Genomic DNA, 22,901 nt, shown 5'->3' on the forward strand with positions numbered 1-22,901 from the left:
GAGGGGACTGGCCGTTGGCTGAGCCACCCAAGCCGGGGTCGCGGGTTATGTATATGGATGATCAAGTACGCAAAGCTGTATACTTTACGTAGGGTCCTTAGCAATTGAATACTTTACCGAATAGCTGAAGTGAAGCACGAGATATGTATGTAGATCATACTACTATTCCAAGATTGCGTGGACACCACAGTATCAGGTACAGTGTGCAGGCCTATGCATACTGTCTTGGTCAGTGCCATGCCAAGTACCTGCCGTTACGTACCGTACCGTACTGCATCTCAAGTTCTCTCACTCGCAACCTTTCCGGGGCCATCAGAGTTCAAGCCCCAAGTTTAACAGGCACCATCCATTCGAACATGCTCTGCTAGACTATCACCTAGCAGCCTCCTTGAGAACCACAACTCTTCATTTCTCTCCTTTTTGGCCCAGGCCGCAAGCCGAGCAATGGCCGCAGATGAGAGAAGTGCACACAGCTCGCGTTTGATAGCTGTCTGGTATGTGATGTGACTGACGTGACTTGACAAACGAACCCCCCTGAATACTGAATACATACGCCCGATTTTGATTGATGCCAATCGGACATTGGTAGTACATACAAATACTCCACACATACACACAGGCAAACAGGTACATGTTTACTGACCATTTCATAACTGCAGTGTCCTTGTCTCCTTTTTCTGGTTACATTACTCGGTGGACAAACATTCTTTAATCGGTGTGTACAGACAGACGTCCCAACTCGTTTGGTGTGGCACTAAATAGCAGGACAGATAGGCCGAGACTCTCAGCTTTCTTGCTGTTGCTGATATCTGGCGCCCTTGCTTTCTCGGCAAGCTTCTTTTCTAAACGGCTTCCGGGCAATGATGGAAGATTCGGTACGTTATTCATCTATTGCTTGCCCAAGCAGACAGACACTAATGAGACCGGAGAGGTAGATTCCGATGCCCCCTTCAGAAGCTTCAGGTCGTCGTTGCCACAGCGGCCTCGCCGCTTCTATCTCCCTTGCATCGTATTTCTGATTGTGATACGGCTGGAGATTCTCCAGGAGGTTGTATATGACTTTCAATGTACGGCACAGGGCGTCGAGGTATGTGCACACAGCCCCCGAGGCTCTGTACGTCATGTTGCCTATTCTCTGACTTCTCACCCATCTTAGGTTTTCTTGCCCGTGTTTTTGGCTGGATATGAGTTGCTATTCGGGAAGAGGGCGCCACTGCCCGTATCCAACGAGCCTGAGGACCCGTGGATCACGTTGAGGGAGGAGTTCACGCAATGGGTCAAAACGTCCCAGCTGTGGCTTTTCAGCAGCGTGTTGGTTTTCACCATTGGTGTCTACCAGTCGGCTGGTCTGGCCTACGAGTCTTCCTACTTTTGCTCGCCAATTCTGGACGAGCCCCGCTGGATCATCTTCTTGCAGTGGGCTGGCGTATTCCTTGACGCCGTCATACTTGTCTTGTCTTGGAGAGTGCTCTCCTGGGCCAAGACTACCAAAAGCCGGCTGCGGATACTAAGTAGCATATTGGCCATCGCGTGTCTTGGCTCGGGCGTCCTGTGGATAGGCACCCGTATTGCCCAACAAGGACCCGTCATGGACAGGCAGGCAGTGCGATATGTTGACTCCTTATACTTGTTCGATGTTCTGAGTACTGGCCTCGTTCTCGGGGTGCTATTGATCGCAGCAACGCTCTGGATCGTCGAATCGGTGCCCCTCGAACCGGCATCCATCGTTGCCTATATCGGCGGGACAGCAAATACAGTCCGGCAGGTATTCCTGCTTGGGACTTACCAGCAGACATCGGCAGGGCCCCCGCTCGTTGCGCTATTCACGATCATGGGGGGCTTTTCGATATTTGCATACGCAAACAACATGCGATCCGTCGTGTATATCCGGAGAGGCTTTCTTGTACTGTTGATGGTTGTCCTGTTGATAGGAGCAATCATAACTTCCGCCGTACGCAATAGACCAGTACAGCACCATCCCTGGACAATTTCATTTACAAGAACAGGGTTGAGTCAGACCGGTGGCTCCGCCACGCGAGTGTGAGCACGACCCTCAGAACTGCCGTCGAAGAGTACAAAGAACGGCACCACGGCCGCGACCCTCCAGCTCATTTCGATCGGTGGTTTGACTTCTCCCGGCAGCGAAATGCCGCCATCGTTGATATGTATGATCAGATGGAGAAAGACATATTGCCGTTCTGGGGGTTGAGCCCTCAAAAGGTGAGGGACGCGGTAGAGAAAGCAAAGGGGCTACCAGATATCGGTGTAATCACGATTCTTAGGGGGAAGGCGACACACAACGAGCCGTCCGACCCTTCTCATCAGGTGATACTGGATGATGTGGTATCAATCATCTCTCGATTTTCAGAACATCTGCCGGAGATGGACATACCGATCAATTTGAACGAAAGGCCACGGGTGCTCGTCCCGCATAGTGACGTCCGTCGGCTCATGCAGTCCGCAACTGCACCCAAATCTAAATTCTTGCCTGCTATGGTAAACAAACGCGACACAGGCAACTCCGAGGTGGCGGAAGACCAAACTACCTCCAATATAGAAGCACGTACAGGTTCAGAGGCAGAATCGTATGTCTCAGCAGAAGATTTCCATCACCTCCAATCTCTGGCCTGCCCTCCAGGGTCCAAGACGAGAGCAGGGGTCAGCTGGAACGCGAGAGACCTCTGTGCCTCCTGTGCCAACCCACACGCCCAAGGCGTATTTATTCGCAGCTGGCGAAAGTCTCTTGACCCGTGCCATCAGCCTGACATATTCCATCTGCATGACTTCCATACTATGCCACATCGTTGCGGACTTCACCAGGACCTCTTACCTATTTTTAGCCGGTCGAAGACCGACATCTTCAACGACATCATCATACCCCTGCTCCAGCCCAACGTCAAGCATGAGCAGGACACGACCACTTTCGATGACAAGACCAACGCTCTATTCTGGCGGGACGAGCCCTTGACGGAACTCATAACTCACCAGTCTTTCCATGGTGGTCAACGTAGCCGGATGGTGTATCTCACAAACAATGCGAGCGCCACTGACGAAGTTCCGCTGCTGATCGGGGACAATTACGGCAAAGAGCTGAAGTTTGCCTATGAGACGGTCAAGACCAGTGAGGCCAACGACCTGTTCACCATCAAGACGTCCTTCACGGCGCCTGAGAAATGCGAGGACCAGGCCTGCCAGCTAGCCCAGGCCCAATTCGGCTTTGTAGCACCTCCCACGGACCCCGAGGAGAAGCCCGACGTCGCGGTGGACCACCGCTACGTGATGCTCCTCGACACGCCCGACGGGCCCCCGCCCAACCTCCTCGGCGCGCTGCGCTCCAACGGCGTGCCGTTCCTGAGCAGCATCTTCCGCGAGTGGTACACGGAGCGCCTGATGCCCTGGACGCACTTCGTGCCCGTCGACCTGCGCTTCCACGGCCTCCACAGCACCCTGGCCTACTTCGTCGGGCTCAAAGACCGCGGCCGCGTCAACGGCCGCGAGCGCGACGCCATGGCCGACCGCACCGAGGACGCGCGCTGGATCGCCGAACAGGGCCGCAAGTGGGCCGAGAAGGCCATCCGCCGCGAGGATATGGAGATTTATTTGTTTCGGCTCCTCCTCGAGTGGGGGAGGGTGATTCAGGATGATCGAGACGCGTTGGGGTTTGTGCTGAAACAGGAGTCGTGAGCGAGCAAGCATGTTTCATCATTCATATGACACAATGTATATATATAAATTCAGGTCAGGGGGCATTGTGGTTGGCCTGTTATGCTCCTAAGGGGTATATAGACGAGTGGATGTAATATTATCTACAGCTAAATGTCAGAGACGGTTTAAAAAAAGGCCAAAAGCCCAACCAGTAACTTGGATCTATGCTTGCCGGTTCCTAGAACAAGAATGCTATATCACAGGAGAGTGGATTAACAATATATCAGAACGAATAACGCTTCATCACGGGCAGAAAACGACCAAAGTCCAGATCATAGGCATTTCTCATAACGTTATCATCCTCGTCAACCTCATACACAAGACATAACGATAATAACCCCTGCCCCTCAACCTTTCCTCTGCTAGAAAACGGAAAGAGAAACATGTTAGGAAGCTTGAAACTCAGCAAACCACCAGCGCCTTCCCTCCCTTTTTTATGCCCAATCCTAATAGAAAAACAACGAAAAAAGTATATCTGAACGAACCCTATGTATGCCATTCCCCGAGTTCTGCGTACGTGTGCTGCTTATATAATCTTATGCACGTTGGCAGGAAGAAGCCAGAACGGGGCGTGTCTAGTTGTGGCCGGGCCTATTCCAGTACTCGGAATACGCCGCGGCCGCCTGGCGGGGATCGGGTCTCTGGCGACCATACGTCTCCTCCTCGCTCCACCGATGATCGCGGGACGCACCTCCGTCGTCGTCGCCGCCGCCGCCGCCTTCGCTCATACTATTGCTGCGCCGGCCACTAAACCAGCGCTTGATGCTACCGTGCCTTGCTGGTTTCGGCTGCGGCTGCTGCTGCTGCGCCTGATAGGGCCCCCGCTCGATGCCGGCATCCTCCATATCATCGTCGAGGACAGCCGCTTCATCACCGTACGGGTATTCCTCCTGTCCCTCTGCAGCTACGGCTTCTCCATCATCATCGTCCGGGTCTTCCCCCTGGTACTCGTACTCAAGCCGCGGGACCAGCAGGCGGTACGGCATCGTGATGCCGGCCGGGTCGCGCGCGTTGACCTCGACGTTGAGCGTGATCTCGAGCCCGCCCTCGACGTCAACCTGGTACCGGTGCGGGTTCTTGCGGAGCCGCTTCGCGCTCAGGCCCGTCGGCGTGCGGTGGAAGGGCCTAGGGCGCTCCCGGTCCACCGGCGGCGGCGACAGGGAGTAGTCGCGGCTGTGGCCGGCGGGTTGGGTGTACGAACGCTGCGGCGGACGCGCAGTGAAGTAGGAGTCATCGCCTACCTCGAACTCGGCCGGTTGGCCGGCGCCGCCGCGAAGACCCATGCGCGCGAGCTTGTCGCTGCTGGGTCCGGCGCCTTCCATGGCCGTGGGACGGGTGCGCCGCTGCTGCTGCTGCTGCTGGTGAGGCGGGGGCGGGGGCGGGTACGAGGGCGGCGTGTAATCATCGTACATAGCCTCATCGCTGTAGTCGTCGCCCCAGCTGCCATTGATGCCACCATCGTCACGTTTCTTACTGGTAGAGAACCGCCGGCCGAAGAATCCGGCCTTGGATTTGGCCGTGTCACCGCGGCCGAGAGACAAGGTCCGCGTAAGCTTGCCTGGCCGCTTCTCCGGATCAGATAATGATGCACGACGGGACAGGCTGCGGAAGAGTCCTCCGCCACTGGCCATAGGAGGTCGCGAGCGGTCCTTCTCTTCGGGAAGATCAGGACGGTATGCTGGCCCACGGTTTCTGGAGGAGAACGACAGTCTCCGGAAGATGCTGGACTTGCTACCGGCTGGTGTAGCATTGAGAGTGTACTCGGAGTCTTCAGGGGGCGGTGTCGCCGGAGGTGTACTGCCTGGGACGTATTCGCGGATGGCACACCAGTTGCGGTGCGGAAGAAGACGCTTGTTGTTGCGGGGCTTCCCGTCCACACCAGTGTTGAAGATGGGAATCATGTCTTCGTCCGTTTCCTTGTCGAAGTGATGAACTTTGTTGCGCTTGTTGAGAATGTCTGCCATCAGGTCTGGAGGCGGGGTGTTGACAATGGCCGACGAGATGATGTTGGGCATGTAACGGAAGTCCTTGTGCTTCGCCAGTTTCAGCTTGGGGTTGGAGTAGAACTGCCCGACAGCAGCAAGGTGGACGTCGCCACTAAGAATAGTGACGCGCACGGATTTGTCCGCAGCAAGATCTTGAAGATCCTCAATGACAAACTTGCGCTCCTCCTTGTGGTTTTTGGCCGTCCAGTGATCGTCCAGGTCATCCAGAACCTCGACACCGCCATCAAAGTTATTAAGGAAGTTGCCGAGAAGCCCTGCTTTGCCAAGAGCCTTTACAGGATCCATCAAACGTGATGTCAAGCTATGATAAGTTAGTGGTCGAGCACATTCGGCTTGTAATTAGATTTCAACTCACATATTCTCGAGCCAGACCAGCCGGGGGTAGGCAATCGGTACACCAAGGAGGACCAACAAGTGCTTAGTCTGGCCCTTGGCGATCTCAGCATAACACCTGTCAACTATCTTCTTCCAAGTATCTTCCCTCACAACTTCGTCCCTCGTGCGCTCCGTACGCGCATCGACCGCCAGGAGCGCCATTCCTGAGCCCAACAACATGAATAGACTGCGGCTCAGCTCCTGGATATAGGGGCCAGGCTTGCATCCCAGGACCCAGCTTGGCTCGGTCTGCTCAGTTTCCTCCATCAAGCTCTGGTGTTGGAATAGCATATAGTATTTGAAAGCTACAGCACCCAAGCCAGAAAATACTGGCGATTTCATGAAGTGATGTGGGTACGAGCCGAACCCGTCGATGATGTCGTGGTCATCATACATGTTGACCATAGGGATTTGCGAATTCGCCAAACCGAATAGCCCCTGAGAGAACCACATGGAGTAGCGTTCAAGGTAGAATTCTTCCACCTCATCTTGCATCTCCGGGGTGAACGGTGCATTGTGTTTGTGTAGCGGGTTCTTGATCAGGAGCCAATCCTGGAAGTGCTTCGTTTGTCTCATGATCGCGTCGTTATAAATCTGATCGCCGCCGCCAATCATAACATGGAATGGCCGGGTTTGGTGATTGTTCAGAACGTCGCGCCACATTGGGTCGGGACCGCTGAAGTCGTCGGATTTCACACTTAGACTAAAGCCGTTGCAGCTGTGGAACATGATGTTCATGGCCTGGTCTCTTCCAGGTACCCAGAAACCTAGCGAGGGGCCTCGGTTGATCCGGTAAGCAATGCGTTGCTGCTGATCACGGAGTTCAACCTCGATGTTGAACCGCCAGAAGGTGCAACCCCGTTCAGTATGGAGTCGGAAACCCCGAACATCTCTGTACTTTCCAAGCTTCTCGCCGTCCACTTGTATGCGTTTTCTGCGCTCCGCAAACGAGCCCGGGGGGTCAGGGGTACCATCGAAGTCAGGCGCACTTCTGGTGATCTCGAAAAGTCCGTCATCAGGATCCAGCATCGACATGTCCTTCGCCTCTTCGAGGTGCTCCACAGGTCTGACGTACAGGGTTTCGCCCTTCCGCCCTAACTTTGGTATGCCCGCAATAGGGTCTACATATTCTGGCAGTAGCGCCTGTTCACCGCGTAGTTCTTCCGGAGGTGGTGGCAGCAGCTCAATAGGTTGGACGAAGAGTCGCAGTATGGGGACGATATCATAAGAGGATCCTGCATCTTGGGTCACGATCATGACGCTGCCTCTCCAAATCTCCTTGACCACTACCGTGCCATTACGATTGTTTCTCGTGGGCGTCTTTTCGTGACGAAGCCCACAGTATCTCAGCAAGGGGCCGCATTTCAGGTGGAGTGGTGGCTTAAACCGTGTCGGTACCTGTGTTTCGTCGTATTCACCATCGAAAGCTTCAGCTTTCTTGGGCCTCGATGACAAGCTGCCTCTACGCCCCCCTTTGTTCTCCCACCAAGGCGCGTCCGGCGTACCCGGTTCAGATGGCTCAGGCGGCGCAGGCACTTCAGCGGTGATATCCAGCAGCTTGCCAGCTAGAGTACCAACATTGCCTTTCTTCCATTCATCCAGGTATGTTGGTGGCCGATACAGGCCGTGACCCGGCTGAAGGTTCTCGTGGTGCATGAAGTCGCGGAAGCGGTGGTGCTCGGGATTGTCCATGTCGTCTTCTGCGTGTAGAGGAGTGCCGTACGCTTGGTCAGGAAACTTGACCGACTTCGTAGTTGCCGGCTTTGGTGGCACTGGCAGTGGCCTAGTACTTGGCGGGGGCCGACCATCGGGCCCCAGAGATACAGACCGGCTCACCCCAATACCATCAACAGCAGGGACCCTCACTGGCATCGGATCATCATCATCCTCTGCCTCATCCTCAACATAAGTCTTGCGTCTGGCTGGATGTCTCTGGCCGTCGTCATCGTGGAAAGGTTGGGGGTTATGCCCAGCCCAACGGGACGCTTGCAGCATCTCCTCCGGGTCATCACTACGACGATTGACAGTGGGAAACCTCTCTTCTACCTCTACACGCCGGCCATACCACGGATCGCCCGGTGGGTTTTTCTTCAGCTTATTGCTGCCGTTGCGCGTCAACGCGATTCCACCACTGGGTGTCGTGTTTGGTGATGATGTGGTTGACGTACTATCACCTCCCCCTGTGAGGTTGACGTCGTTCTTAGCAGCCCTTTCACGAAAGCTTAACTTGCGTTGTGGGAGGCCAGACTTTTCCGACGCAGGGATATTGCGGTTCTTTGGCACAGGGATCTGCGACCTGGGCGGCGAGGGGCCATGCGAGTTGGTAGCCTTCGTTGCTGATGACGGAACGGCCTCGACTGGATCCGTGACGACAACCCTGCGCTGGTCCTCTTGGCCAACAGACGCCCCCCTATTTCTAAACCGGACTTGTTGTTGGCCTGGCTGATATCCTTGCTGACTAACACTACGGCCGGTGTTCGGTTGTGCGGTAGCGGCAGCATTGGCAACAGCATTGGCAGCAGCCTTCTCCCTCGCGCGACGTTCAGCAGCCTCAACTCGTGCCCGTTTCTCCTCCTTAGTGATGCTGTCGAGTGTCAGCTCGAGTTTTTGCAGAGGCGACCGATCGTCTGCAAACGGTTGACGCTGCGAGCCCCGCTTCCTCGAGGAGTTGGGATCATCGAAAGCCATGCCTGACGACTGCCTCCTTGAGTGGGTTCTAGGTACGTCCCCTCTTGCCCCGGAGTTTGCGGCTCGTGCTGCGCGCCTAGCAGCAAGTTCTTCCTCCTCATCCAAGTCCTGGCGTGAGGACACCAACTCTGTAGCTCCGAATTGTCTTTCGGTAGGGTATTTGCGATGTATATCTACATCGGCATCCGTGGCTCTTGCTTGTGCCATGGAACGTTGGAGCGCAGACGGTGGTGGGCCCGGCTGACCCGAGGCGGTGAACGTGTATGGCGAGGCACGACCGTTGTCATACGGATTCTTGTAGCTGATCGGAGGTGCTCGAGGCACGTCGGGCGCGGCAGGAGGAGTTGCTCTGGCAGTGTCGTCTAGCAAATCGTCCTGGTTGCGCGCACTTCGTCTCTTGCGCCTGCCTGATACGTCCAGCGGGGACTCGTGGTGCGCATAAGACTGGGAGGACGGGCGAGGGGCGAGTCCAGAGGGATTGAAGGCGGAAGCTACAGGAGAGGCAAGGGGGCTATATGAAAGATCGGTGGGCGCATCAGTATGAGAAGTCTGCAGGGAAGTGCGGTTCGATTTGGGCTGAGGATGGCTGGTAACGTCAAGTGACTGTGTGCGGCTATGGGACGGACTATAATCCTCGCCGCCGCTACTTCGACGGACCTTGCTAACGGGTAGCTTGCCCCAGTAAGGAGCGGGCGCTGGACCTGACATTCTGGGTGTGAGTCAGAAGATTCCCAGTGGGCTCGGCCAGCAGAGCTCTGGGAAAGGAAGGTCAGGCGAAGCTGTGATTGGGTATCAATACACCAATTCGCTACGGTTGGCCAAGCTGCTCTATAATTCGTGCGCTGTTCGGTGCTGGATGGGCAGACTGGGCAGACTATCAATGGGGCTTTCCATAGTAAAAAAAGACGGATGCAATGCCAACACACACGCGCGCGCGCGTCTCCGCTTGTAGGTCGGGATGTCCTTTTGAATGCAAGCGATAAAAAGACGGACTATAGGTGCGTGTACCAACGGGAAAGCGAAAATAAAGAGGTTGATATCGACGACTACAGCTCCAGCTTCCGGCGAGACATGGGGGAGTGTGGAACGAAGCTGGTTGGGTGGTTTGCTTGCTACCCTGGCAAGTACCGGTCAACCCTGGACGAAAACCTGCGATTCGTTTGTTCGAAGGCGGGAAGATGCTGTTGCGGGTCCGCGCACCCATGCTTGGGGGGATAATGATAGCTTCATGTTTGGTGACTATATTCCAAGGACAAGAGGGAAAAAAACCCCGCAACGAAGCGAGACCCTCTGTCCCGAGGGCTGGGACAATCGGGCCTGGTTCAAAGAACGGGGAAAAGAAAGACATCGGATATCGTGACGAAAATGGATTCCTGCAAGCACTTTGCCCGACGAGGATAGTTGCAGCCAGCCTATCATAGGGAAGATGGCCTGTTCAGTTTGATACTAGTTGTGTAGAAAAAGCTGGTGGTTGGCAAGCGACAAACACTCTATTCCCGATGTGATGACGACAACTTCTGATAGCCAGCCTTCACAGAGGGAGGGATAGTAAAAAGAAGAAAAAACATAAATGATAGATTCGCCTTTTGCATTCCACCACTCAGCAATGCTCCTATGCTTTTGCGTTTTACATTAGCGAACCGATTGACTTCTCCGCCAGCTGGGAATGAATGCGGCTCAGATGTCAAAGACCTCCAGATCTTTGTAAACGGGAACACCCGTCTGCGTTGCTTCTTTCTCTCTTATTGGGGCAGCTGGGATCATCTCATCTCCATCGCATACATACCACTACTACCAACGGAAGCCTTCAACTTTCATTGCAATTAATTTTGCTCCCTTTTCCACGAACCAAAGCCATTTGGTGAGATCAGATAAGGTAAACCACACGCTCCTTTGAGCCTCCCTGCCTGGTGCACGCTTCGCCTTCTTAGTTAATGGGTCAGCTGTGGCTAAGGCATTCGTCAGCTCGCTGTTCGGCACCTCACCGCAACAACACTAGCCATATGATACTCAACTGTCATTGATGAGCTTCCTTGGCTCATGCCAACCAGGTATGGATACATTCGTATATCAACGGGAGCAGGCAGGCCTTATCTCGCCTGGGCACAGATCTTGGACACACTGAGTGCCGAGAGCAAGTAATGTGTGTACCTAATTGCTAGGTAATACACCTCTTTGGAACTACCCACCCAAGCCACCTCAGGAGTAAGATTCCTAGATGACCTATATATAGATCGGCAGCCGCATCCTTCTCGGTGTCATGTATGGTTGGTTCTGAGGACCATATGGACACGTATAGTGGAATGAATACCGGTATACATCATATCCTGAGTTAGTCCCTTCTGCTTCACCTGCAGAATATGGGCTCTCGACAAGCCATCTGTGCAGAAGCAACCAAGCGCTTGAAACGCATATCGAGGTTTGTGGTATCTCGAGCTTCCCCGAGATACTGAGCTAGATAAAGTTACGACAGTTGTCCCTGAATGTATCAGGCCCCATCGGTCATTTGTTTGAGCCAGTTGCAGATGTGTTGGGACGGATCCAGTGCTGCGAAGGGGGAAAATCCCCTGAAAGAAACCCCCCTGGTCCCCCTAAATGGCGGCTTAGCCTGTGTTTTAGCGTGGAATCTGCCACAATGTGTCCTGGCGCCACTGTGGGTTTCGCAGGGTCCTGTCTTCGCCCTCTCCCTGCTGACGACCTGTGAAACGACACCTAACCTAGACAGTCAGTACGTTGTACCTACAAGCCTTCTTGCTCCCGATCTACCAGACCAACGTTTCGCAACACGTCTGTTTCTTTTTTAACGTTCACTTTCTTTCTCACCAATCCTTCTCTTGGTTCTGAAAGGCGCCAGAGAAAATCTGTCAGCTATTGCGGACTTCTCGGATCTGCATACATGTGAACAATCAGTACCTCGACACTACCTATCTCCATTGTCCCATTATCTTATATGTACATACTAATCAAAGGGGCGAACTCACGTCGTGGTGCATGATTCGTCGCTACCGCCATCACGTAGCTGCCCCCTTCTCCATTGTCGCATCCTGCGACGAGGACCCGTGTCCTCTATAAAACACCTTCTACGACAGTGTCACCGCGCACATTCGCCGAATAACACTGCTTCAAAACCACTCCCGCCGACATGAAGGTCTCTTCGATCCTCGGCCTCATTAGTGGCGGCCTGGCTGGTCTAGGGTCCGCTGGAATGCTACCACCGCGCAACTACGATGCCCACGACTACTATGTCGTCCATCTTGAGCGCGGAATTCAGCCCGAACATGCCGCTGCCCGGTTAGGTCTCCGGTACGAAGGACCAATGGGCGAGCTGGCCCATCACCACGTCTTCCGGGGCGTCAAACAGGAAGAAAACGTCATCAAGAGGGCCGTACAAGAGCGTAAGCGAAAACGGGCATTGGGCGGCCACGATCTAGTCGACAGCATCAAGTTCCACCAAAGACAGGAGCTACACGAACCCATGCAGAAAAGAATAATACCACCGCGTCCTGCTGGTTATTACCCTGCGCAGCGTGCTCAGCAGCCGAATGCGCAGGCCGTTGCACGCCAGAAGTCCGTCATGACACAGCTCGGCATTTCCGATCCCATTTTCCACGAGCAATGGCATCTGTTCAATCCCGTTCAGCTTGGCCACGATGTCAATGTCACGGATGTGTGGCTCTCGGGCATCACCGGAAAGAACGCCACGGTCGCTATCGTGGACGATGGTCTGGATATGTACAGCAACGATTTGAAACCAAACTATTATGCTGAAGGAAGCTACGACTACAACGATCAACGCCCCGAGCCCCGCCCTACGCTGTCTGACGATCGGCATGGTACTCGCTGCGCTGGTGAAGTGTCGGCCGCCAGGAATGACGTGTGCGGTGTGGGTGTTGCCTACGATTCCAAGATCGCCGGTATCCGTATTCTCAGCAAATTGATTACCGACCAAGACGAGGCTCTCGCAATGAACTACGACTACCAGCACAACCAAATCTATTCGTGTTCGTGGGGTCCACCGGACGATGGTCGATCTATGGATGCGCCAGGTATTCTTATCCGTGCTGCCATGCTGAATGGAATTCAGAACGGACGGGGTGGTCGCGGTTCCATCTACGTTTTCGCTAGTGGCAACGGTGCCGCAAGTGAGGACAACTGTAACTTCGATGGCTACACGAATAGCATCTACAGTATCACTGTTGGCGCCGTTGATCGCAAGGGGCAGCACCCCTATTACTCGGAAAAGTGCTCCGCTCAGCTCGTTGTCACTTACAGCAGTGGAGACGGCGACGCGATCCACACGACTGACGTGGGGGAGAACAGCTGTTACAACGGCCATGGAGGCACGTCTGCTGCAGCCCCTCTGGCTGCCGGTATTTTCGCGCTTGCTTTCGAAGTACGCCAGGACCTGACCTGGCGCGACATGCAATACATTGCTTTGGAGAGTGCAGTACCCATCGACGTTGATCAGCCCGAATATGACTGGCAGACTACTAGTATTGGTAAAAAGTTCAGCCACACCTTTGGCTATGGCAAGGTTGATAGCTACAAGCTCGTGGAGGTCGCCAAGACGTGGAAGCTAGTCAAGCCCCAAGCCTGGTTCTTCTCGCCTTGGATTCATGTCCGTCAAGCCATTCCTCAGGGCGAGAAGGGCTTGGCCGTCAGCTTTGACGTTACCCCCGACATGTTGGAGAAGGCCAACCTGGAGAGACTCGAGCATGTCACTGTGACCATGAATGTTGAGCATGACTTCCGTGGCGATCTGAGCGTGGACCTTATCAGCCCGGATAAGGTTGTCAGTCACCTCTCGGCCACTCGAAAGCTGGATGATAGCAAGGAAGGTTACAATGACTGGACCTTCATGAGTGTAGTGCACTGGTAAGTGCATCCTTGGCTTGGTCCATATTGAAACGGTCGCTAATATGTGTACAGGGGTGAGAAAGGTGTTGGTACTTGGACCGTGATCGTTCGTGACACCAAGGTCAACGCCCACAGTGGTACCTGGGTCGATTGGCACTTGAAGCTGTGGGGCGAGGCCATTGACCCTGCGAAGGCCAGCCTTCTTCCCATGCCCACCGAGGAAGATGATGCCAACCACGACGTTGAGACCACGACCCAGGCGGCAGCAACGACTACGCTCCCCGCCGATCCCCAAGCAACCAACTCTGTGATTCATCCCACTGATCTGCCATCCGATCATCCCAACCGCCCTACCAAGCCCGGCATGGCCTCCGCCACAAGCACGAGTGCGGCTGCTGCCGCCAGCTCGAGCGCTAGCACCTGGCTCCCGTCGTTCCTTCCCACCTTCGGCGCGGCCCCGCACACGCTGGCCTGGATCTACGGCGCCATGGGCCTGATTGTCCTGTTCATGGTCGGCCTGGGCGTCTGGTGGTACGTCATGCGCCGCCGCCGCCTCCGCAACAGCCCTCGCGACGCGTACGAGTTCGAGCTGCTGAACGAGGAGGAGGGCGAGCGGCTGGCGGGCGGAGGCGCCGCGGGCGAGAAGGGCGGCCAGCGACGCACGCGTGGCGGCGAGCTGTACGACGCCTTCGCCGGCGGCAGCGATGACGAGGATGAGCAGGAGACTGCGATCCCGCCGCAGACCCAAAGCCGGAGAAACCTGGATAGCGAGGACAGTAGTGACGACGAGGAGGCCAGCAACGAGAAGAGGGGTGACTCGAGGCTCCTAGCAAGCAGCAGCCGTTAAGGGAGGGCACTGGTGTATGGAAACTGCTGTTTTGAAATGTTTTGTACAACTGCCAAGTAAGGAAGGACCGGGGAGGTCCATCCCAAGCAACTTTCCTAGGAAATTACCGGTCTCTGTACCAAGCAAACTCGGCGCTCCTATAGCACTTACATGGCGTTTTTGGATGTATCAGCATATCTATCTTGCTAGCATATAGTGGAATTGCATTTTCTAGTTCCATCCGCATCTTATGTTTTAGGTATTAATGGCCGTCATATATGCCAGGTGACTTACATAATAGGGTGCCCGACTCCATGGCCCCGTGTGAAGAAAGCAACCGAGACCGGGGTATAATGTAGTAGTCGTGTAGCATTTCAATACAGACAAGCAATATCCCTAAATTCCTAAAGCCTACCTACGTACATGAATAACAAAGAACCTACCAAAAACTCCATGCGATCTTCTGTCCTGGACCATTAGAAACTGGCACAAAACAAAGCTCATGATCGAATAACCGTCCCCCGATTTTTACTCGCGTTGGTCTCTTGAAGCTGCCTTGATTTCTAGATGGAAATGCAATGGTATCCTGCCATTCCAGCCAGCACCATCTTTATCTCAAGACTCCTGGCCATCCATCGATACATAGCTCGTTTCCCTGATCCATTCATTCCTCTTTCCCCAGCACTTCTTTGCTCAAAAATGTGCGTACATGGTTGGAGATGTCGTCATGTCCTCTTCACGCAGCCGATACAGTCCCCTCCATGTCCTTAACGTACCGCTCCCAGACATCAATGGTATCGGAATAGAAGCCGACGTGGGCCTCGGCAAGGCCGCCGAACTGGCGCTTGAGTTCGATGCGCTTGATGCGCTCGAAGTCGACGACCTCCTTGACGACCTCCTCGTCGAACATCTCGCTCGTCTTGTGGGCGCGCTCGGCCTCCGTCGTCAGCTCGTCGATGCGGATCTCGAGCTTGCGCAGGCGCTCGCGGCGGCTAGCCTCGTGATCGACGCCCCGGACGTCCTCGATCTTGCTGCGGATGAAGCCGCCGGCGCCCGTGCTGCCGTAGCCCGAGGCCAGACTGTCGCGGTCGAGCGTGGACTTGTTGAGGTACTCGGTCAGCTGCTCATGGTCGAGCTGCTTCTGTTCCCGCGCCTTGAGGAGGTTCTTGAGCGCGATGGAGTAGGCGCTCATATCGCGCAAACTGCCCAAGTAGTCCTGGTCGGTGTGGTCCTTCAGCTTGCGCAAGCCCATCGCCGTGTCCTCGATGGAAGCGGCGAAAGCGTGGACATTACTCTCGACACCGGGCTCCAGCACGATAAGTTTCTGGAACTGTTCGGCTAGGTCATGGAGGTCGGTTTCGAGGTCTGATTCCCTCCGCACCACCCGCGCGATGACCTTCTCGACATGGCCCAAATCGTCATCCAGCTTGTCCGACCTCTCCCGCACCTCGATGAAGCGTTTGTCGGCCTTGTTGACCTTGGTAAAGGCATTGATGAAGGTATCAGCGAAGTTATCGAATACACCACCAGTGCCAGGCTCCGCACCGACGCTCGTGCGCGCGGAGCGGCTCTTCATGGTAGCATTCCAGTCGGGGGACTCGAGGAAGGTGTGGAAAATCGGCGCTCGTCGCAGGATCGGATGGAGCGTCAGGCGAGACAGGAAGCGCTGTAGAGAGAAGGCTCGACGGTGGGTGAAGTCGGGGCCGAAGCGATCACCGCGGACATACTCCATACGCTGCTTGTCGGGCAGAGGAGGGACCGCGCATGCTGGGTAGTCCTTGGAGAGGGTTTTGTAGAGAAATACAAAGTCGGTAAAACGGCGGCGAGCGCTGAACTGGGACTTCTGGAATGAAGGGAATGTGGACTGTTCATGTACATTACAGGGTTAGCCAGGACTTCGTAGTAGCAATTGGTTTGGCTTCAGTCGGCAGAGGGGATGCTTACACTCGTGGTGACCAGATATGATACAAAAGCGTCTTTCGTGCCGTCGCTCTCCTTCCGGGGTTCTGACACGGCACACTCGAGGATGTCGCCTGACAGGCCAGGATCCAGCCTCTCGGGATTCCCTTCCATTTCCGGATGGTTGGCAGGTGAGGAGTCGGAATGGCTGTGTTCATAAGTCGGCGATGGTGAAGTAGCCGGACCGGCGTCCTCGCTGTGTTGATCACTGTGCCAGGATATACTGGAGAAGTTGTCTTGCTGATCGATAACCGCCATGGTTGCGTGGGGTTCCGGTCTGGGCCGGCTGCTTTTCGGTCGCGAGCAGGCAACAGCAGTAGATTAAGTAATTGTCGTCAATAGAATAATGCAGGTTAGGTGGTATTCTTCTTTGAAAGCCTCGGCTTATCATGCGTCAGTTGCCCAGAGGTCGCTCGTGTGTGCGATGTTTGGGGAATTTCAAGTCAATCAATGCTTTCTTGTCGTCGAATTGAAGTGACGATGAATGAGCAGTCGGCGCATGCAAGTGCGTAACACAGGCCCAGGCAGTTGCCCCAGGGAATCAGGGCAGGTGGGGACCCGGATAGCTTAGGCTCCTCTCCCAGGCCTGGCCTGGTGGTGTTTCTTGGCACTATGACGACGATTATACCCTTTGGCCTTTGGGGCCCTTGATTGATGTCAGTGGGGGGACCTGGGAGAAGCTCCCACTCCCAATCCCACTGTATGTGCATGTTGCATGTGAACATATACCACATTAAACTCCAATCAACTGGAGCTCGGTAGGGAGGATGTAGGTATGCAATGTATAGGTACCTTAGGAGGTAGGCATACGTTCACCTCTTGGTACTCAAATCAATCCACTCGCTTTGGCTATGCTGACAACTCTCGATTGCAGCTTCCGCTGACTTTGCTATATCTACATATTAGAGAAACCGCCCACCAACTCCCGTGGCAGATCGTAGAGGAATATCAAATACGAATACAGAGTCCCATGCCTGGCCTTTTCACCCTCCTTCTGCAATCCTAGACGCCGCTGAGAATTCACAGCATGAGCAATTTGCCTTTCTTCCACGCCCCACCTCTCTAGTGGTGCTTCAGAAGATTAAAGTGTATTACAAGCCTCTCCATCTCCATCCCCACCCCCTGCGTGCCTTTCTCTCCCTTGGGTGAGGCTGCCACCACGCTGACTTCCAGCCGGTTGCTCCCGTAACGCAGGTTAACATCAAACACCGGCTCATTCCGTCTCTCCATGCTGCTGGGGTAAACCCGAGTAAAGTCGTGCATAACATTCAGCTTCCACTCGCGTTGCTGAGCTTCGAGGAATGGAGCCACCAGTGGTCGCAGTTGAAGGCGGTAGTAGCTGGCGGGTGCGTTGAACACAAACTCTTGCTGTGTCTCCAAGGGACTTGCAGGGATCGTCATGCCGAGCCGGTTCTCAAGCTGCAGTTGTGGGTGCGAAGTGATGATCAACCTCGGCATCAAAGCCTCGTATTCCTCTGCGCCTACGTCAGTATGTTGTATGGCCAAACAGAACTAGGAAACTTACTGATTGGTCGCGGGCGATACTTCTGTGCCTCCAGAATGTCTGCCGCCGTCAGTTTTGGTGGTGGCGGCGGTTGGGCGACGACGGGCGCAGGCGCCGGCGGAGGTGTAGACTGTGACAATGGAGCAAACTGCTGCTGCGTTGTCATAGTACTAACTTGCGCGGCCATATTGGGGGACGCTTTGGCAGCCTCATCCGGTTTGATGGCTCCGGTTGGCACTACAGCTGCTGAAGGACTCGGCGAGGCCCCGGAAACCGAGACACTTCGGGCCTTTTCCAGCTGGCTGGTATTAACAGGGGCAGCGTTGGGTCCGACAAATGGGGTTCGTCCTATCGGGGTGCCATTCCGAGCACTTTCGCTGTCGCCTGTCTGGCTCGAAGCTGGCGCTGGCGATGCGGCCGTGCTGCCCTTTCCGCCGACGTGGATGGTGATCTTCTTAGGATGCACCGGTGTTTGGCCGGGCTTCTCGGCATTCTGGACCTTGAGCTTGATTTTTTGCTGTTGGGGAGGCTCTTGCACATGCTGCTTAGCCTCGCTAATCAACCCTTTCATATATTCCTTTAATGCGTTAGCAAAGAGAGGCACAACTGGTGGGCATGCAGACTAAGTACCTCTAACTCCTGCGCCATTACAAAGATCTCGCTCCCATCTTCATTGTAGTGGTAGGCGTTCTTCCATATAAGACTGGCCTGGTCTTCGAATGCCGCCCACGACTTGAAGTCACTGATGCCAGTGGCCTGATTCCGACCATGTTGGCCGCGAACTTGTTTATGAAGGGCTTTCAGAGACATAGGTTCTGCTATGATTTCGTAATAGTCTTTGAGCGAGCGCGCAGGCAAATAGATGAAAGCCTCGAAATAGTTGTAATCGCTATTTGCCATTGTCAGCACGTGTAAAGTTTTGGAGAGAGGGGACGGGGTTCACAGGGGGGGGGGCGTACTTGTCATCCTTCTTCCGTAGCACGTCCCCGACAATCTTCTCCTGAGCTTGCTGGAAGGTCAAGCCCTCAAACGAGATACCGTCATACGAGTCGACACCCTTAGCTTGAGTAGATGCAGATCTCGAGGCTTGAGGTGTAGCAGCTTTCCTGGAGGGTCTCCCCCCCGTCTCCTTTTCCCACTAATCGGGGTAGGCTCAGGCTCGTCGTCACCATCCGCATCCTCGTCATCCTCCTCATTGTCGTCTTCTTCTTCTCCCTCCTCCTCTTCTTCGCCTTCGGCATCTTCGTCCTCTTCTGTGTTGGCGACTGCTTTCCCGTTCGCCTTCGTCGGAGTATCATCTACCTCATCCACCTCACCAGGGGCATCATCCTCGTCCTCGTCCTCTTCAGCATCATCTGGGCCCGGGCTGGGAGGGGAGAGGAGTTGCAACAGCTTGGTAGTTGCCGGATTTATAGGCGGGATTATGCTTGACCATGAGGTTACTGACAGCCTTGCGCACACGTTCCGAGTCACTAAAGACTTCAGACTGGCGCGGATTGGTCTCTTTGGCGTTAGAGACTAGACGCTTGAAATCACCCTCGAGGGATGACAAAGTAGGATACTCATGTTTATTCAACTTCCGCTCGATGAGTTGTAGCGACAGCGGTAGGCGAATCTTCTTGTAATACTCTGGGTCGTCGGTCTTGCTGGGGAGTTTCTCGAAAAAGGGAGCGACCTTGCGGCCACTGCGATGTTGAGATATGCAGTTAGTTACGGAGCTATGCAATGGTTACAAGGCGCAGATTGAGGCGAGCGGCAGGTCTGCTGGGGGTTCATCTACATACTTCTTGTCTGTCGTACTCCTGATAGAGTCGAGGATGCTGTGCCCGTATGCTGTTGTAGACTCAGGCGTCTCTCCCTTAGTTAGATCGCCAAACTCCTAGAGCGCGGATGGCGATGTTAGTCGACTTGCTGCAGTTGGAAAATGGAAATGCAATGCATGCAGCTAGCAATGACAAATGCGGACTGGAGCATTATGTTTTTCGAGGTTCAAGGGACAAAACGAATGGGAAAGACGGTGCTTGGACTAAGTGCTAAGCCCATCTTTTCCCCTTCTTCATCCAGACTCCTCCAACTTGAAGACCTGCATCTTCATTTCTCGAGTCCAACGAGACAGATAGGCGGGCAGGCGCACTGCTGATGCCGGTGCATGTTCCTTCAATGTGCACCTGGACAGCTTGCGCGCCATCAAAAATGCTACGCGCCATGTGAGAAAAGAAAAAAGTCGAGACTCACCTCTACCAGCTTGCGACGCTTCGCAGCGCGATCTGGAGTATCGGCTCCGTTCTCAATACCGCTAGCACCGCTCGCCTTCCTCTTATTTTCCATCTTCGCGCGGTGAGAATTGATCTGATCCGAAAATCATGCAGTAGCCGACGAGGCGTAGCCGGTTAAATTTGTTAACAGCAGTTTGCGCTGCGGATGGGCCGTAGGAGAGCAATGCGCCTGCGATGGGGATTACGATGCGGCGACGCGACGATTTGCACGCGATCGGAGCGGTTCGTTGGCGTTGCGATGAGATAGTGGTTGAGGTGGTGGTAGTCGCTGTGTGTGTGCTTGCTGGGGGGGGTCGCTTGGCGGGTCTATTCAGTTGGTTAAGTCCAATACGAAAGGTACAGACAGGCTGCAGCGTCGGCCGAACTTCCAGCTCCTAATGAAAACGAAAGTCGCCTGCTACAAGTGCACGCAAAATGGAGGTATCTGGCTCGGAGCAAATCTGCATTACTGTGCAATTCAATTGCACCAAGAGGACTTGACAGAAAGTTTGGCTGCACCAGAGATGAGGCAGGCCTGGCTTTGGCAGCTGGCGGGACCCCTTGAGCCAGCTGCTGGTCTCATTGGCCGCAGGGATCAGGTGCTGGATGCGTGAGTCTGGCTGTGGCTTGACACTCAACTTTACAGGCAGGACTTTCTGTGTCAGGTGTAATCATGTTGTGCATGATACAATAGCCCGTACAAGTATATATTTTTCAATACCAATGGCTTTATGAGCGAGGCCTACCTACACACTACCTATTGTACACTACAAATATGTTCTGTCCTTGACAGATATGTACCGCAAATTAAGGAGGATGGAAAGATGTTTAGTATTATGTATTCCCAGAACTGGGAACGTCTGGGCTGTCTCTCTATGATGTATAAACAGGCTCACAGATATATGTACGGCTTAGGCATTATTTAGAGAGAGATCTATATACATCAATGTCATATATGGGTTAAAGAATAGGTGCTACCGGACTCTTCCCATGGTATGCAGGGTAATAAGTATGTATGTATGTAGGTATGTATGTACGCACTCTGCATATTCCGAGCTGACAGATGGTCCTCTGGAGGAGCACATGCTTCCCAACTCCCGCTGTCCCGGTCGATGATTGTCGAATGCTGCACTGCAAATGCAGAATGTGGCTGCTAGAGGCCGTCTGCAAGAGCCAAGAGGAACCCCACGGCTGGAATTGATTGGATGGCTGGTGAATGTTTACTTCTCAACTGGGGAATGGGCCAGTTAAATCACCCCGCCCACTCCCCAACCACACCTGCTCTACTTCCTTACTTGCGGTAAAGTACAGCCTGGGATTTACCGTACTTCTCACTTTCGAGCAGACCTCAAACACCACCCGCAGATACCAGACTGCTCGCGCCCGACTCGTCATTTCATTGTTCTGCTTGTTCCTGACCAAAAGCACTTCCTCAGCGCCCCTTCTGGTATTCGACTTATTTTTTGTGTTTCAGGTCGTAACCGTTGGTTCCCGAGGCACGAAATCGTCGACTATTTTTTCTGTTTCAAATTGCTAGACTTGGCTGGGCTCTTAGAGGCTTCGTCCGAAAGTCTCGACGACCCCACGCGACTCGACCAGAAGCCTTCTCCCTACAGCCCCCCTGCCCGTTTTCTCCTCTGGTTGGCCCCCCTTCCGGCATTATCTCTTGACCGCGCATCCGCTTTGCTTCGTCTTCGCGCTCCATCCTTCCCTCGTCTTGGGTCGCTGTGGCAGCTCCGAGTTTGCGCTAGGTTTTGACGCCTATAACTCTAATCAACATCCAATTCCCACACGACAGTAACCAGAGAGTCAAGATGCCAATGGACATTGACACGAGCCGTCGCAATAAGAGCGCTCGGCCTCTCAGCGACAGTGAGCGAGCGCGACTTGAAGAGTTCATCGACTCGATCCATTATTCTGCTCGGTAAGGCTGCTACGAACAGCACAAAGCCATCGATTACTAACAAGGGTTTCCAGCTACTCGGACAGCGAGTACGAGTATCGACATGTCCAGCTCCCCAAGGCCATGTTGAAGGCCATCCCGAAAGACTATCACGATCCGTCTCACGGGACGTTAAAGCTGCTGTGGGAGGAGGAATGGCGCGCCATCGGTATCACCCAGGTATGCCACTTCGCTGTTCGCGTATTTCGAAATGCAGACTCGGCTAACGTGCAGTGCGCCTACAGAGCTTGGGATGGGAACACTATGAGGTCCACGAGCCAGAGCCTCACATCCTACTCTTCAAGTAAGTCGGCTGGCTTCGCTGTCCACGCCTGATGCCCTGCTAACGAGACGGAATTTTCCCCTTAGGCGACCGCTCAATTACCAACCTCCTCAGTGATCCACTCACTACAACATGACCACCCCGCCGCGGCTACTCAGCATCTCTCCTCCTCCCTGTACTCTAATTAGAGCCGACGACTGCATAGCGACATTTGCATTTTTATGGTGTAATGGTTCGAGACGATTTACGGCTGTTCCTCTTTTGATCACCCGCTCTTCCGGCACCATGTCCACGACAGGTTCCTCGCTTCGCTGCTTGGTGTAGGTTAGATACTTCACCTGAACCAACCAGAAGGGAAGTACATCTTTCCGTACGAGGAAGAAGTATGATGGATAGATGGCGGGGTCATGGGCGACATATCGACAGGGTCCATCTGAACTAGGGACAAAAGAAGTAATGGTCTACTCAGGTCCAATATCAGGCGTATGTGCAAGAGGGCTT

The 22,901-nt window shown here is 54.2% G+C and overlaps 6 protein-coding genes across 6 annotated transcripts; 3 read left to right on the plus strand and 3 right to left on the minus strand.

Moving 5' to 3' along the window:
* Window positions 1-860: 860 nt before the first annotated feature.
* PG994_007554 (capsular associated protein) lies at window positions 861-3,684 on the plus strand (the record flags this gene model as incomplete). Its single annotated transcript, XM_066858963.1, is given in 4 exon segments — window positions 861-875; window positions 1,157-1,951; window positions 1,963-2,585; window positions 2,841-3,684. 4 exon segments carry the CDS (start codon window positions 861-863, stop codon window positions 3,682-3,684), a joined length of 2,277 nt encoding a protein of 758 aa, XP_066715905.1.
* A 596-nt stretch (window positions 3,685-4,280) lies between these two features.
* On the minus strand, window positions 4,281-9,482 carry PG994_007555 (uncharacterized protein; the record flags this gene model as incomplete). Its single annotated transcript, XM_066858964.1, has 2 exons — window positions 4,281-6,012; window positions 6,067-9,482. The coding sequence occupies 2 exons, from the start codon at window positions 9,480-9,482 to the stop codon at window positions 4,281-4,283; spliced, it is 5,148 nt and encodes a 1,715-aa protein (XP_066715906.1).
* A 2,434-nt stretch (window positions 9,483-11,916) lies between these two features.
* PG994_007556 (Bckex2) lies at window positions 11,917-14,478 on the plus strand (the record flags this gene model as incomplete). The annotated part of the gene is made up of 2 exons (XM_066858965.1): window positions 11,917-13,649; window positions 13,704-14,478. 2 exons carry the CDS (start codon window positions 11,917-11,919, stop codon window positions 14,476-14,478), a joined length of 2,508 nt encoding a protein of 835 aa, XP_066715907.1.
* Window positions 14,479-15,193: 715 nt separating this feature from the next.
* On the minus strand, window positions 15,194-16,674 carry PG994_007557 (sorting nexin-4; the record flags this gene model as incomplete). The annotated part of the gene is made up of 2 exons (XM_066858966.1): window positions 15,194-16,321; window positions 16,402-16,674. 2 exons carry the CDS (start codon window positions 16,672-16,674, stop codon window positions 15,194-15,196), a joined length of 1,401 nt encoding a protein of 466 aa, XP_066715908.1.
* An 804-nt stretch (window positions 16,675-17,478) lies between these two features.
* PG994_007558 (uncharacterized protein) lies at window positions 17,479-20,248 on the minus strand (the record flags this gene model as incomplete). The annotated part of the gene is made up of 8 exons (XM_066858967.1): window positions 17,479-17,891; window positions 17,942-18,497; window positions 18,551-18,809; window positions 18,880-19,006; window positions 19,060-19,312; window positions 19,368-19,605; window positions 19,654-19,799; window positions 20,156-20,248. The coding sequence occupies 8 exons, from the start codon at window positions 20,246-20,248 to the stop codon at window positions 17,479-17,481; spliced, it is 2,085 nt and encodes a 694-aa protein (XP_066715909.1).
* A 1,741-nt stretch (window positions 20,249-21,989) lies between these two features.
* On the plus strand, window positions 21,990-22,453 carry PG994_007559 (uncharacterized protein; the record flags this gene model as incomplete). The annotated part of the gene is made up of 3 exons (XM_066858968.1): window positions 21,990-22,099; window positions 22,153-22,297; window positions 22,352-22,453. The coding sequence occupies 3 exons, from the start codon at window positions 21,990-21,992 to the stop codon at window positions 22,451-22,453; spliced, it is 357 nt and encodes a 118-aa protein (XP_066715910.1).
* Window positions 22,454-22,901: the final 448 nt, after the last annotated feature.

The sequence above is a fragment of the Apiospora phragmitis genome, assembly GCF_038363925.1.
Source record: "Apiospora phragmitis strain CBS 135458 chromosome Unknown utg000007l:1.0-2108841.0:1.0-2111359.0, whole genome shotgun sequence".
Lineage (NCBI taxonomy): Eukaryota > Fungi > Ascomycota > Sordariomycetes > Amphisphaeriales > Apiosporaceae > Apiospora > Apiospora phragmitis.